The sequence below is a fragment of the Nycticebus coucang genome, chromosome 1 (assembly GCF_027406575.1).
Source record: "Nycticebus coucang isolate mNycCou1 chromosome 1, mNycCou1.pri, whole genome shotgun sequence".
Classification (NCBI taxonomy): domain Eukaryota; kingdom Metazoa; phylum Chordata; class Mammalia; order Primates; family Lorisidae; genus Nycticebus; species Nycticebus coucang.
Window position 1 is genome coordinate 103,618,722 of NC_069780.1, and position 14,370 is coordinate 103,633,091.

General features: G+C 35.0%; 1 protein-coding gene across 6 annotated transcripts in view; it reads right to left on the reverse strand.

Moving 5' to 3' along the window:
• The window catches only part of WDR17 (WD repeat domain 17), a 73,286-nt gene that overhangs the window by 31,028 nt on the left and 27,888 nt on the right, over positions 1-14,370 (reverse strand). For all 6 annotated transcript variants that reach the window (XM_053585274.1, XM_053585268.1, XM_053585252.1 and 3 more), the window contains 7 exons: positions 12,686-12,937; positions 12,009-12,131; positions 10,287-10,471; positions 9,746-9,914; positions 6,954-7,045; positions 4,314-4,396; positions 2,395-2,481 (listed from right to left, as the gene is read on the reverse strand). In XM_053585274.1, the coding sequence (XP_053441249.1) occupies positions 2,395-2,481; positions 4,314-4,396; positions 6,954-7,045; positions 9,746-9,914; positions 10,287-10,471; positions 12,009-12,131; positions 12,686-12,937 (991 nt within the window). The remainder of the gene's footprint in view (positions 1-2,394; positions 2,482-4,313; positions 4,397-6,953; positions 7,046-9,745; positions 9,915-10,286; positions 10,472-12,008; positions 12,132-12,685; positions 12,938-14,370) is intronic.

The window sequence follows — 14,370 nt, forward strand, 5'->3', positions numbered from 1 at the left end:
GTGAAGTTGTTTAATTGGTCAGATAGAGGGTAATTCTATTCATTTGTATATTTAACAAATATTTATTGAATGTCTATCCTTTTCAAGGCACAGGGAGGGCTAGGGACACCGTGTTTTGCTAAGAATACACAACGAAACATGGGGCTAACATTTTAAAAGGTGACACAGCCAATGGGCAAAAAAATATGTAATTAAAATTTTAATTTTATTATAGTAAAAGGCATATTATACTGGAATTTTAACTAATATGGGGGTCATGGAAGACTTTTCTGTGGAAGTGGTTTTTGGAGCTGAAGGACAGGTAGCTATTACCTACATCCAACCCTGGTGGGCTGCATGGTGTGGGGTAAGAATTAGATTACTAGAGAGAGGGGGACAGCATGAGTGAAAACTTTGAGGTAAAAGTCAGCTGTCTGGATCAAGAAACTGAACGCCAATGAGGCTGGAGGCAAAAAGCTAAGGTTTGGACTGAGTTTAAAGTAGCCAGGTGGAACCAGATTAACAAGGCCTTCCTTGTAGGGCTTGCTAAGAGTTTCCATTTATCCTACAATTAGTGGAAACTCTGAAAGTAGAATGATGTGCTCAGATCTGTGTTTGCTCTGCAGCATAGAAAGGTGGGGTGGGGAGACCAGGAGGGGTGATAAAGCATATAAGATCCTGCAATTTATTAGGAAGGAGATTTTTCAGGAGAACAAAAAACAAAACAAACAAAACAAATGTTATAGGTTTGGTGGTGGGGGGGTGGTAAGAAAAAGAAGAAGAATGTTCAGATAGAAAATATGATAAGAATTGGTGGAAATGGAAATGGAGAGATAGTAAGATATAAAAGAGAGGGCAAAGTCTGGCTTTATTGATTTTTGTTGTTAGCAGGATCAGCCACAGAGACAGGAAATACTGGAGGATGAGCTGGTCATGAGCCCATTTTGCACATAACCTGAACAGTGGCCTATAAACTCTTCTGCATTTATTGAAAGAAATACATTGGTCCATCATTTTGTGTGATATGTGACTTGACACAGCATTATAAGGTTTTAATATCTTAGTCTGCATATTTCCCACATGTAGTATGGAAAAGTATAATATAATTCACATTGTTTTAGACCAATGGTTCTCAACCTTCCTAATGCCGTGGCCCTAATACAGTTCCTGTGAGTTGCAACCCATACGTTGAGAACCGCTGTTTTAGACAGTATCTAACAATTTTTAGATGTTATTTATATCCCATGAAAGGGAAATCTGAAACACAAAATTCTTGGAAATGCAATGTGTTAAAGGTCCACTGGTAGTAAAGATTTGACTTGAGTTGAATTTTAAATCTAAGCTGATTTTTACATGGATAATTCTTGGCTTTCAAACAGGGCTAACCTTTCAAAATCATACACTGAAGTTCCACAACTTGGGAAATTTTCCAGCGCACAGGCACTAACATCAGCTGAGGGACAATGGGAAGTCACGAGGGACAACATCACGTGTAGATTCCCAAAGAAATAAAACAGAGAGCATGTTTCTACGATACAGGCTACCCATAAAATGGACTAATTCCCATTTTTCATTACTTAGCAGTATGCTATCTTCCTAAGTATTTGAAAGTTGTTTTGAAAGCCAGAAATTGATGTTTCTAAATCACATAAAAACTTGATGGAATATCCTGTAATCCCTCTTCTGGGCATATACCCAGAAGACCAAAAATCACATCATAACAAAGATATTTGTACCAGAATGTTTATTGCAGCCCAATTCATAATTGCTAAGTCATGGAAGAAGCCCAAGTGCCCATCGATCCACGAATGGATTAATAAATAGTGGTATATGTACACCATGGAATATTATGCAGCCTTAAAGAAAGATGGAGACTTTACCTCTTTCATGTTTACATGGATGGAGCTGGAACATATTCTTCTTAGTAAAGTATCTCAAGAATGGAAGAAAAAGTACCCAATGTACTCAGCCCTACTATGAAACTAATTTAGGGTTTTCACATGAAAGCTATAACCCAGCTACAACCTAAGAATAGGGGGAAGGGAGAAAGGGAGGGGAGAGAGAGGGGAGGAGGGTAGAGGGAAGGGGATTAGTGGGATTACACCAGCGGTGCATCTTACAAGGGTATATGTGAAACTTGGTAAACGTTCTGTGAAGCTAGTGAATGATGCCCCATGATTATATCAATGTACACAGCTATGATTTAATAAAAAAAAAAAAATTGGAAAAAAAAACTTGATAGAATAAAAACAGCTTAAAAAAAACAAGCAATTATAATGCTCCTTTTCATTTGTTAGGTAAAGGGAATACTACCTAAAAAGAGTGATGAGCATTACCTACAAGAATAGCATCAAACTTCAGGGTTAAAATCTCCCAAAGTGATTTATTATTTGTATCAGGGAAAAAAACACGTACTTGTTATTTTGGCTCCAGTCACAACCAAACACTGCCGCTGGGTGTCGGTACTTGTGTAGGACTTTACCATCAATTGTTCGAATGATACTAAAATTGATTATAGCATGTTAATAAAAAGACAACAGTCTAAATATATTATTCAATGCAACACAGTCAGAATTGTAAATTTCACATATAAATATCACAGGATAGAGACTTTTTCTACGAAGAGTAAGGAACATTTAAAAGCACTGCATAAATGATATTACCAGTTTTAAGTGTATCTGCATCATGTAATATTACTAGTGGTAATCCATTTAAGTCAAATGAAAGGTGATCAATTTTAACTTAATTTCTAGAAGTTTGTTTAGTTCAGCTAAAGTATTATGTAACACATCTTAAAACAGAATGCTATACTATTATACATTAGATTTTCACTTTCAAAATGAGGTAGCTCAAAATTAGTACTACTTAAAACAACTCATTTATAAAGCTGATGGTATGTGCTATCACACCAAGACCAAGACACATAAATATAACATTTTAGTTATATAGTCTCAATAACATAACTTGAAATTCAGAGAACATCCCCCAACCTTCTGGTACCAGAAGGATACCAAAAAAAAGGATACTATATAATTTAACTGTGAAAATAAAAGAAGCTCCAGTCCTCAGTTATTACCACAATGCAAGGGCTATCAATTCCATTAGAAATAAAATATAATCATAAAATGAATTACTGTACTATGAAACTTAAAAAGTCTGTGGAAAGATCCCCTTAAAAGTTATTAGGCCCATCTTTAAGCTCACTAGGGAATAGTGGTGGCTGATGCCTGTAAGTGTTTAGACACTGAAAATGGTATTCATGAAATAAATAATGTCCTAAAAATATAGGGTAAAGCTAATTATGTATCACTTAATCAAGAACTCTTAGGTACATCTTAAGTATTTTGGTATCTATCAATTAGCAAATAGTTCATTTTAAGGAAAAAAAATCACTAATGTTGTTATTTCTGAAAATTTAACTTCCTGGTAAGGATCTTTGGTTCCCATAATTATTCCATTGAAATTAAAAAGTAAGTTTGAGAAAAATGGAGAGAGTTTAATAAAACCTCTTTGTCAGGAGACAAACCTGTATAATCTTCAGAACCATTGGTGTCTACTCCCACCTGCCAAATATGACAATACTTAGTAGCTAACAAGGGTAGTAAGAATTGATTTTAAAAAGTTTTTTGAACCAAGGAAATTCTTTCTTTATATATTCTATGTGGACTTACAGAATTAAGAAAGCACAAATTTGGTGGCACCTGTGGCTCAAAGAGTAGGGCGTCGGCCCCATATGCCGGAGGTGGCAGGTTCAAACCCAGCCCCGGCCAAAAGCTGCAAAAACAAACAAACAAACAAACAAAAAACCCCCCACAAATTTCTGAGACACAGGATCAGAGCATCAGTGAAAGTAGTTACTACAAACAGGCATTTCTCATGTTACTTCAATCCTCCTTACAAAGGTTTTTTTTTTTTTTTTTTTTTATCCCTTTATAAATAACAGCATACAAAACTCTGAACAAGTTTCTAGAGTACTTATATCTCTTGAATCATCTGCAAAACTGAAATACTACTGGTCCCAAAATGTGATGAGGATTTTAAGACTTTGTGAAAAGTTCTTAAAGTTTCCTTGAGGCAATTCAATCATTTAGTTATAATCCAGGTAGTGTTTTTATTTAAAAAGCAATAACTGGCTAGTTTCTTATTTTTTAAACACCATTGCACTTTTATATATATCATGAAAATATACCATGTGACTATACGTGCTTATAAATAATATTTCTGATAGTTGGCAGAGCTGGACAAAGAAAATCTCAGTGATACATAGTTAGAATGATCAATCATGTCTTTTATAAGTAGATAATCTTGTCTTTCATATCATATATAGCACTTACCAGAAGCCATCACCACTGCAGGTTGCTATTCTTTTGGAATCTTTATGACTCCAGGCAATGCAGAATATTCCATTTTTTCCATGCTTCAAAAAATGTAAAATACCTATCAATAAGAAATAATTCACCCCCTTTTTTTTCTTAATTATTTACTTCTTCTAAGCATTATTTTTTTTTAAATCAGGAACTTGCTGTTGATGATACTAACAGAAACATCATTGAAATCTGAATATATCCTTTAAGAATGTCTAAAGCTGTCACACTTAAGAAATAAATCCACTGTTTTAAGACATAAATTGGGCGGCTCTATTTCTTTTTGTTGGACACTATAGGTATAATCAAAATCTGCTTCTTCAGCCATCTGTAGGATTAAGCTATGCTTTTTCCCATGAACACCAGTCTGGAGATAGTTATTTGTCTGCTTTCAAACCCAGGGCTACCACCACTGTGGTATAAGAAATGTTGTAAGCAATTGTTATTATTGGTTGTTTCTCTAAGTTCCAAAATTGTATTTTTATTAAAAAAGATTTAAAGTTATTCCTGTAATAAAGCAGTCTATTTTTACTTGTTTCTTCATATATAGGTAGATGCAAAAAAAGGGACAAGTCTCTATACTCATTCCATTTAAGGGGTGGAGGCTTCCATCAGCTTCATTTTTCCATGGAAAGTGCATTTATGGCTCCCTATATCCCTGCATTTCCTTTTGTGGGCATTTGCTGCTTAGTTAATTAAAGCTGGCTTTGTTAATTTCCCCCATATTCATTACACAGGATTTAAGAAATTTTGATAGTGATTTTTTTTTTCTTTTGGGATAGAGTCTTACTCTGTTGCCTTTGGTACAATGCTGTGGCATCATCATAGCTTGCAGAACCTCAGACTCCTGGGCTCAAAGGATCCTCATGCCTTAGCGTCCTGACCAGCTGGGACTACAGGCACCTCCCATCATGCCCAGAAAGTTTTTCTATCACTAGTAGAGACAAGGTCTCGCTCTTGCTCAGGCTTATCTCCAACTCCAGACTTCAAGCAATCCACCAACCTCGGCCTCACAGTGTGCTAGGACTACAGGTGTGAGCCACCACTGTGCTACTGAATGCTGGGAAAGATATAAATTCCTGTAAAAGATGTCCTTGATACTTAGAGGCTGGGTTGCTAGTAGGCTGGAACTGCTTATGTGCTAATGGACAAGTATTATAGGTCACAAGATGCCAAGATGCTATAAAAAAATATCAATGATCTAATAAGTAAGGATATAATTTTTGAATCTAGGCCAGTAGTTTCATTTTCAGGCTCATTTCTTCTTCCATCCCACTATTTATTATGGCCTGAGTTGCTGTTCTAGTGATTACTGAATTGAAAGAATACTGCCCTGTTGTATGTGGAGAAAGGAAAGGATACAACTTCAAGATCCTTTGTCAGTACTACTGTGAAGCCAATTTATAATAACTCACACTTGCATATGAAAAATGAAACACAACTTTAGTCTATGATGAAGAAGGGAAGGGGAGGAAGAGGGATGGAGAGGGGGTGGGAGGGATAGTAGAGAATAGTAGGGGGACCACAACAACTATAGAGTACATTGCAAGTACAAGTTGGTTCTATCATGTGTAGAACACAAATGTCCTAATGTTATAATTGGGTAAATGAGGTGAAAGCTATGCTGATTAGTAAGATGTAAGCACTCCAATTTGTACAAAGAATCAACACACTGAAATGGGCATAAATGTATTTATGATCTATGTACAAAGGACTTAATAAAAAAAAAGAAAGAAAAAAGAATCCTTTGTCAGAGCATCCTCTCTTGAGCAAAGTCACCTCCTGCAGGTGGCTAAAGTCTCCCTGACACTCTGCATTTGCTTTACTACTGCTGTACTAGATCCAGGCTACTAAAGTCCATTCTCAAAGGGTAACAGTCTTTTTTGCACAAAACCTTTTAAAGCCTCAAATATATAAGTGATTTTCAAAGCAATTATGTGTTTAATAAGATTCATCAGTGATCATTTAAAATAAATAAAATGTCAAGACAGTGAGAGAAAATCCTAGATCATATTTCTGCTGATTCATACCTAACATATTGTAATGAGAATGTATGCATTTTTCAAATATTAATGGAATTCAGTGAAAATATGGGATGATAATTTAAACTGAAGGATAAATACAATCTGTGACACAGCACATAGGAAGAGACAGGCTTTAGAGCTTGTCATAGAATGACAGAATTTGAGAAATGGAAAGAAATCTAAGTAATATATGGTCCAACATCACCATTTTATAGGTGAGGAAATAGGCAATAAAATGATTCTCCTGTGTCAAGAACTAGCATAAAGAACCAGGACTATAATTAGGGACTTGCTCTAAGTTTCGTCTTCTTCCCATTATTTAGTATTTGCCTAGATTTTGTGGAAGATGATTCAAAACTCCTCCTCTGAATCTCTAATGCATTAAGGTAGAGTTTTATATCATACAGGCGTGCCACAATTTCCAGAATTCATTTTAGCACGTGACTGTCCTCTTGGGTTTTCTTTTGCTTGAGAGAACATGCATACCGCTGGATTATTAAATGCTATGCTGGCCAAGAAAAACATTTACAGAACACAAAAACAGCATAAGACATTGTGTTATTCAGTAGCAGTAAGTACATCTTACCTCATTAAATCGTTGAACCATTCTGCCCTTTTCAACATCCCAAATAAAAGCACCATTTTGAGAAGTTGCCCCAGCAATACGATTTAAACCACCTTTAGGAAACAATTTATTAGACATACTAAATAGGTGCCACGAGTGTAATTCTGGTTAAAAATGTAAGTTTTGAAAATGTAAGAATTGAGATTTGAAAAGTAGTTCTTTAATTTTTTTTGCAATGGAAATTATCAAATTTATGCAAATATAGAGAATAGTAAAATGAATGTATCCATCATACAGCTTCAAAAATTATCAAAATATGGCCAATCTTGTTTTGTCCATAGCTCCTGATGGATTTCTTTGGAGTCAATTTATGATGTCATTATTTCATCAATAAATACTTCAGTGTAGACATCTAAAAGACAGGGACCCTTTTATTATCAAAGTCAAACTATTGTAATCACAACCACAAAAGTTATTAATAATTTCTCAATATTATTATACACTGTCAGTATTCATATTTCCCTGACTAATTAGTAATATTTTAACTGTTAGGAAAATATTTCTGCAAGAACACCACATGAAAAAAACTCAGTTTCTCTATGAAAAAAATAGTGCTTTCTGTTTTTAAGAAATGAAATATGTCTGTGAAGATGAAACTGCTCTGAGTCAGTAGAAGAAAGGGCTTAGATGAGTACTTTTTGCAAGACACTGAAAGAAGATGTTTCTCTACTAAAGGAAAGGAGCAGCTGTCAACTGCTACCTACGTGTAAAAACATGAAGGAATTACTATGTGATAAATGATTACAAGCACTAAAAATAAAAAGTCCTCACCACATTTCTAGAATTTCCATTCTTCTCTCCTTTTTGGGTTCTTAAATTATTTGGGACATGTTTCCAAATTTATTTGCACGTTTTTTCCTTTCCCCACGGTGTCTACTCTTAAATACAGAGGGAGTTATGCAGTCACTTATGGCCTGCTCTACTTCCCTGCTTGTCAACCTTCACTCACTTTTAAATTTCATCCCCACTTACCTAAAGATCATGATTCATTGGTAATCACCTGGCAGAAAACGGCGAAATTCCCATTTTGAAACATTTTTACTTTCTTGATACAAATTCTCAATGTAGAGAATGGAAGAATGTTTTAAGTAAGATTAGGTCTTCTGTGCTATGATTTCAAACAATGGTTTTTATAGTCAAAATTTTAATTTAAGTTTTAGGTTAGAGATATACACATTGTATAGGAGCAAAAGCGTTCAACTAATAGCAGCTATAGTTCAATGTTTCTGTACTGACCAGTCTAATTCCTGTATCACTAGCCAAGGGATCTCCCCTGTGAAGATGCATATGGCAATAATAAAGAGCATGGACTTGGGTATTTTCTGCTTAAAAGAAGAACCACTTGTCATTGAAAGTTGTAAGCGCAATCTTTTTCCAGACTTTTCCTCGCTGTAGGAGATGAGGGATACATAAAGCAGTGGTCCTTAACCTTTTCTGTGACATGAATCTCTCTAAAAATCTGATTACTATGATACTTTTTGACAGATATAGGTACATATATATACACACACACCAACAATTATTCATAAAATTCCAAGAGATTCTCAGACTCTCTGAAGGCATCTAAAACCCTTGAAGGCCTCCCAGATGGTCCAGAGCCTCAGTGGCAATGGTTGGCCTCTGCAGCCCTTGGCCCACAGGGCACTGAGGGGCAATAGGGACCCAGGGCACCCTGAAAGGCACTGCTGAGGCCCTAACTACCGCCTGCATGTGGATGGTGCCCACCATGGTCGCTGAGAGACCCCAACGAGATTGCCCCACCCCCCAAGCCTCCCTGCAAGGGGTGGGCAGTCACCCCCAAAACAAAGCTATTAAAGAGACGTGATACTTCTGTTAAAAAATAAAAATTAAAAAAAAAAAACCCTTGAAGGCCTATACATTCAAGGTTAAGAATTCCTGTGTATAAAGAAATAATTTTAAATATAAGAATAACTATATCCTTGTTGTAGGTGATTATTAAATTAATATATGACTATTAGGACAAATAAGTACACCATTATATGTCCTTTATAAAGCAAGAAATCCTTTTAGGCATATAAAATTATTTGTTACTAGGAAATATTTTGGGAGAAAATGTCAGATGTTTCATAGGACATCTCTCTTTCTTGTATGGGAAGATAGCATCTTTCTGAGATCAAAGAAAATATTCTATTATGGCTTAAAAGTTCTTCAATATTACAAAGGTGGAATTTACAGAGAATCACAGGGTTACAATTCAACTGTTACTTGATATATAATCATTCATTTATGAAACAGATGCATAAAAGAAATTATTATAATTTTTAGAAAACATCTCTTTTTCTTATTTGATCAAATAAGAAAATTTTTTATGTAAATTTGATTTACATAAAAAATTTCATCTACAATGTATTTTATCTTTAAAGGAACAGCTACACAAATACAACCAAAATCAGACGGGTCAGGAGCATCCTGATTTCCTGTAGCCTTTCTATATAACCTTGTCACACATAGGGGCTCAGGAATCAAAGTGCTTTGCAGGTTAGTCTATCCTAAAACCTCACAAAAATGAAATCAACCATATTCTGGCACTAATTTGCCTCTACAATCATTTACAGTGGTTCTCAACCTTCCTAATGCCCTGAACCTTTAATCAAGTCCAAAGGGGTTGCAACCCACAGGTTGAGAACTTATTCAGAACAAGATGACATCGAAAGGAAGAAGATAATTCAAATGAAAATAAAATTTAGAAAGGCATTTAATTGTCTCCCCAATTTTAGTAAAATACCTCTTACCTGGAGCCCATGAAAGGGAATAAATTACCCCTTCATTACCCGGAGAAGTGTACACTGCTGTTAGCGTGTTTATATCCCAGACTTTTATAGTGCCATCAAATGAAGCTGTTGCTAAAAGATTGGGATCGTCAGGTTTGAATTTGCAGTCAAAGATAGTTTCCACATGTCCCTAGGAATGTAGCATAAAAAAGTCATAGCTACTAAGAAAAACAGATTCCACAGACTGACTTATCCTTTCTCCTGAAAGAATATGCTATTCTCGTTTTGTTTTCCAAAAATAGTATGACTATGGAATTTTTCATTATACATCAAATATCAGTTAAGTAGACATCTGTATGTTAGAGTATAATGTTAAAAATTTATTGCAATATTAACAGTTTTCTTATTACTCTATACATTTTTCTAAAAAATTTCAACCAAGTAAAATAAACTAATATATCACTACTTACAAAAATAAATTTTAATAATATTAATACAGAGGTGAAAGAATTTTGGGTTTACACAAAAAGTGCTGTGTTTAATAGAAAGACTACAAGCATACCAAGTCCCTGAGAAAATCCCACTTCTTAGCTCCCATATCATAAAGCCCAACTCCACCATCCAAGAAACAGCACACTGCATGCCCGGGGGGCAGAGAAAAGGCTTGATTCTGTGTTAAAGTGGGGGGTGGAACTGCTTCACTGGTTGAGGATGTATAATGATTTTTGGTTGGAGATTGGATTGAAACTAAAAGAGAAGGAAAACAAACAAACAAAAAAACATTTACCCAACAGCTCCCCAAAGGAATGAAACCACAGGGTTTAATTTTTTTTTTTTTATTAAATCATAACTGTATACAATGATATGATTATGGGGCATCATACACTCACTTCATAAACCATTTGACACATTTTTAATTTATACACATAAAGATCCTTCACTGTGTAAAACATACAGAATCCGTATCAGTAAACTTTAAGGCAAAGATCGTATTTTCTGCCACATGAGTACTTTTTCAGCATTGCCAAAAGAAGTGGAAATGTAAGCACAAAATTCGATATTATTTTGAAGAGGTACATACAAGTACAGATGGAGCAAATGGATGAAAATTAGTGTGTGAGGAATTACAATCTGTTGTGAATATTTGTTTTGTCATCCATCCATAAATTTAAACACACCATGAATATTTTTAAATTATAACCTTCCTTCAAAATGCTGATAGAATAGCTTATTCTATTTCTATACACACAAACATGCATACATGTAATTTTTTTCTTTTGAAACAACTCTGTCACTAATTTCTAAGCCAATGTAAGTATTTTTGAGATTATTTATAATTCGCTTTGACTCTCAAATTAAGAATCACAACACTCTCTGACATACATTTGCATCTCAATTTTTCTTTTCTTTTCCTCAGATTTCCTCCTTCCTCCCCTCCCTGTCTCTCTCTCTCCCTCTCTCCTCCCTTCTTCCTTTTCACAGCCTTCCATTTCTCCTACAAATATCCTTATGTTTGGTTAATTTTTGTATATTCTTTGTCCCATATTCTGCCTTCTTTTAAGAAATTTTTCCTTAGAATATAAATAGTCTCATGCAAACATAATCCAAAATAATGATGCCACTGGAAATTATTACTAATTACATACTGGAATATGGAACAATATTTTCCTGTATTTTTTTTGATTAAAAGATAACAAGGTCTTTCTTATTGCATCCATTATGGATAATACTCATTTCTTAAGAGTCTGAGAATGACAAAAGTTCAAAACAGAATGAACTACTAACAACAAAGAGGCACTTGGTAGCAAGCCATTTGGTTCAATGAAAATTTGCTGATAGTTTAGTTGAAAATTAGTATTATCCATGACTGTTTTTCTAATATTTTAATTTGTTTACATTATATACCAATCTATTTATAATTCATGTTTTTTAGAATTTATGTACCAATCTATTTATAATTCATGTTATAGAATTCATGTTTTTTGGAATTTGTTGAGTATGTCTACCTTTTAAAATTTTCATTTTCATGATTGTTCTTATTCCATACTTTGTTATATTAAAAAAATGGGGGCAGGAGGGCTAGAAGTCTACGTGTAATTTGGCTCTAAATGTTTTCAATTTTAATATTAGTTATTGCTTTCATGGTTACTTCTACATATATATTGTTAAAGGCTATCTTTTTAATTGCTTTGTGGTACCATATAGTAATTGATATGCTTATATTATTGTATCAGTCATTTTATTTGAGAGGCAGTTTGACGAAAAATTAAAGCTTTTTACTTACATTTTTTCTTTGGAGGAGAATTGAGTACATGCAAGCAGTGAAATCCTGTTTTCTTTAATTTAAGATTATCAATAGGTGTTGTTTTTGAAACATTCCAAATGCGCAGAACACCCACTTGAGAATCTAATCAGATCAGGAACAAAAGCACAACATGAGATATGCTGTTTGACACTACAATGACAAAGATTTCAACTTGCAGGATTTTTAGCAGTAATTATTGACATCCTTCAACCAAGAATACTATATATTTCTGGCATGTTTAGTATTTTTTTCTCTGTTCTGAACCTTTTTGTAGGGTTAGAAACCTCCTACTCCACCACTTTCCCCAGAAAACACCATTATAAAAGTACCCCATTGACACACACTCATCCTAGAAAGCAGCAGAGACAGAAAACTCTCTACCTTTCACATTAACTATTCCTTTCTCTTTTGAAGTGTTATAAAGTGCTCTGTCGTCCACTTTCAGCTAAATACGGACTCTCAAATATACCTGAAGACCAATTAGAAAGTCCTCTTTCTTCTAAAGACTCCACCTTAATAACTGCTTTGGAGAAGAGTACGGCAGTTCCTCAAATGTTTAAACATAGAGTTAGCATATGAGCCAATGTGTCTACTTCTAGGAAGATCTCACATAAGTCCACAGAAAAACGTGTGCATAGCAGCAGGGGTAAGCTTACCTCCAGTTATAAACATCCCAGGAGCACTGGGGACCCAGGCTAAGCACTGCACTGAAGCTGCTGCGCTGGGAAGATTAAATGTTGTTATACAATAAAGTGATTCAGAATCTACCAGGCGGATTCCATAATGCAAATTAGCCACAAGAAGATAATCGGTAGACAGTGGGTCCCACTCCAGGGCTGTAACTGGATCTTCTTCTTCTGTCCCTTCAAGAGATTCAGGTCTCAAAACATGTTTCTGGTTTTTATTACCTATTAAAACACAAATAAAAATATTTCCAAAAATTTCTCAAAAAAGATCAACTAGATGATGTCAATATTCCCCTTGCCTCTACCCATCCCTGAGGGTAATAAGGATATAAATCTGGCATTTTTATGCAGAAGGTATAATTGGCATGTGAATGTGGGTGAATTAGTTGTCCTAAGGATGGAAGTCAGACTCAATGTCTGTCTTGGCAATTGCTAGAGGCTTGAATGTTTTTCTGATTTGTTACCAAAAAGCTAATTTTGTACTGTGTTACGGATAAATAACACACTCTATCTTGTCAACAATTACAAATTCCACTAAGTTACAGCATCTATGTGGACAGGGAAAATGCTTATGGAAATGAAGAATTTCATGTAGTGAGTCAAAAGCATAAATACTGTGCCTGGATGACTGCCCGGACTCAACCCTAGTTCTGCCATTTCCTAGCTTTGGGGTTTGGGACAAGATAATTAACAATGGCCAGGTTTGGTGGCTCACACCTGTCATCCCAGGGCTCTGGGAGGCTGAAGCAGGTGCATCCCTTCAGCTTACGAGTTTGACATCAGCTTGAGCAAAAATAGAAAATTTTTTTAGTCTCCACTAAAAATAGAAAAATTAGCCAGGTATAGTGGCAGGCACCTGTAGTCCCTACTTGGGAGGCTACTTGGGAGGCTGAGGCAAAAGGATCATGTGAGCCCAGGAGTTTGAGGTTGCTGTGAGCTACACTGCCACTGCACTTTAGCCTGGGGCAATAGAGTGAGACTCTACTTCAAAAAAAAAAAATTAATTAAAAATAAAAATAAAAAAAGCAAAGACATGGAAGGGAGAAAAAAAATTTTTAAAGATAATTTCTGTGTGTCTCAGGGTTTTTTTAATTTTATTTTTATGATGAAGAACATAACAATACTTACTTCAAAGAGCTTTTTAAAAATAGTGAATGAGTTAGTTGATTAAAGCACTCAGAACAGCATGGTATATTATAAATAGCATATTGATAGTATTTACTGCTATTGCTTCTTCATTCATTTTACCTTGTATCCTAATCATAATTCACATTTGACTATCAGTACAAATAGGGAAGCCAGAAAAATAACACATCTGTAATTAAAGCAAAGGAACATTAAACAATCTTCTTCTCCTTTGTAAATTATATGTACTGTTATAGGACAGACGCGAGATATCAAGACCCAAAGTCAATTAATATAAGTTAGGAAGTTAGGAAGTCTTTATTAAAGAAAAGACAGAACAGCGGGCTGTTCCCCCAATATGGACAGCATCCCAGACCACCGGTAGAGTTCAGCTTATATAATGTGGGTTGATGCAATCTTGGGTGAGTTTGCGTGATTAGAAAATTGCAGAGGCAGGTATTAAATGCTTACAGGGTACACAAATAAAAATAATCACAGACATCCAGTCACATTGGTTTTAGTCATTCCTT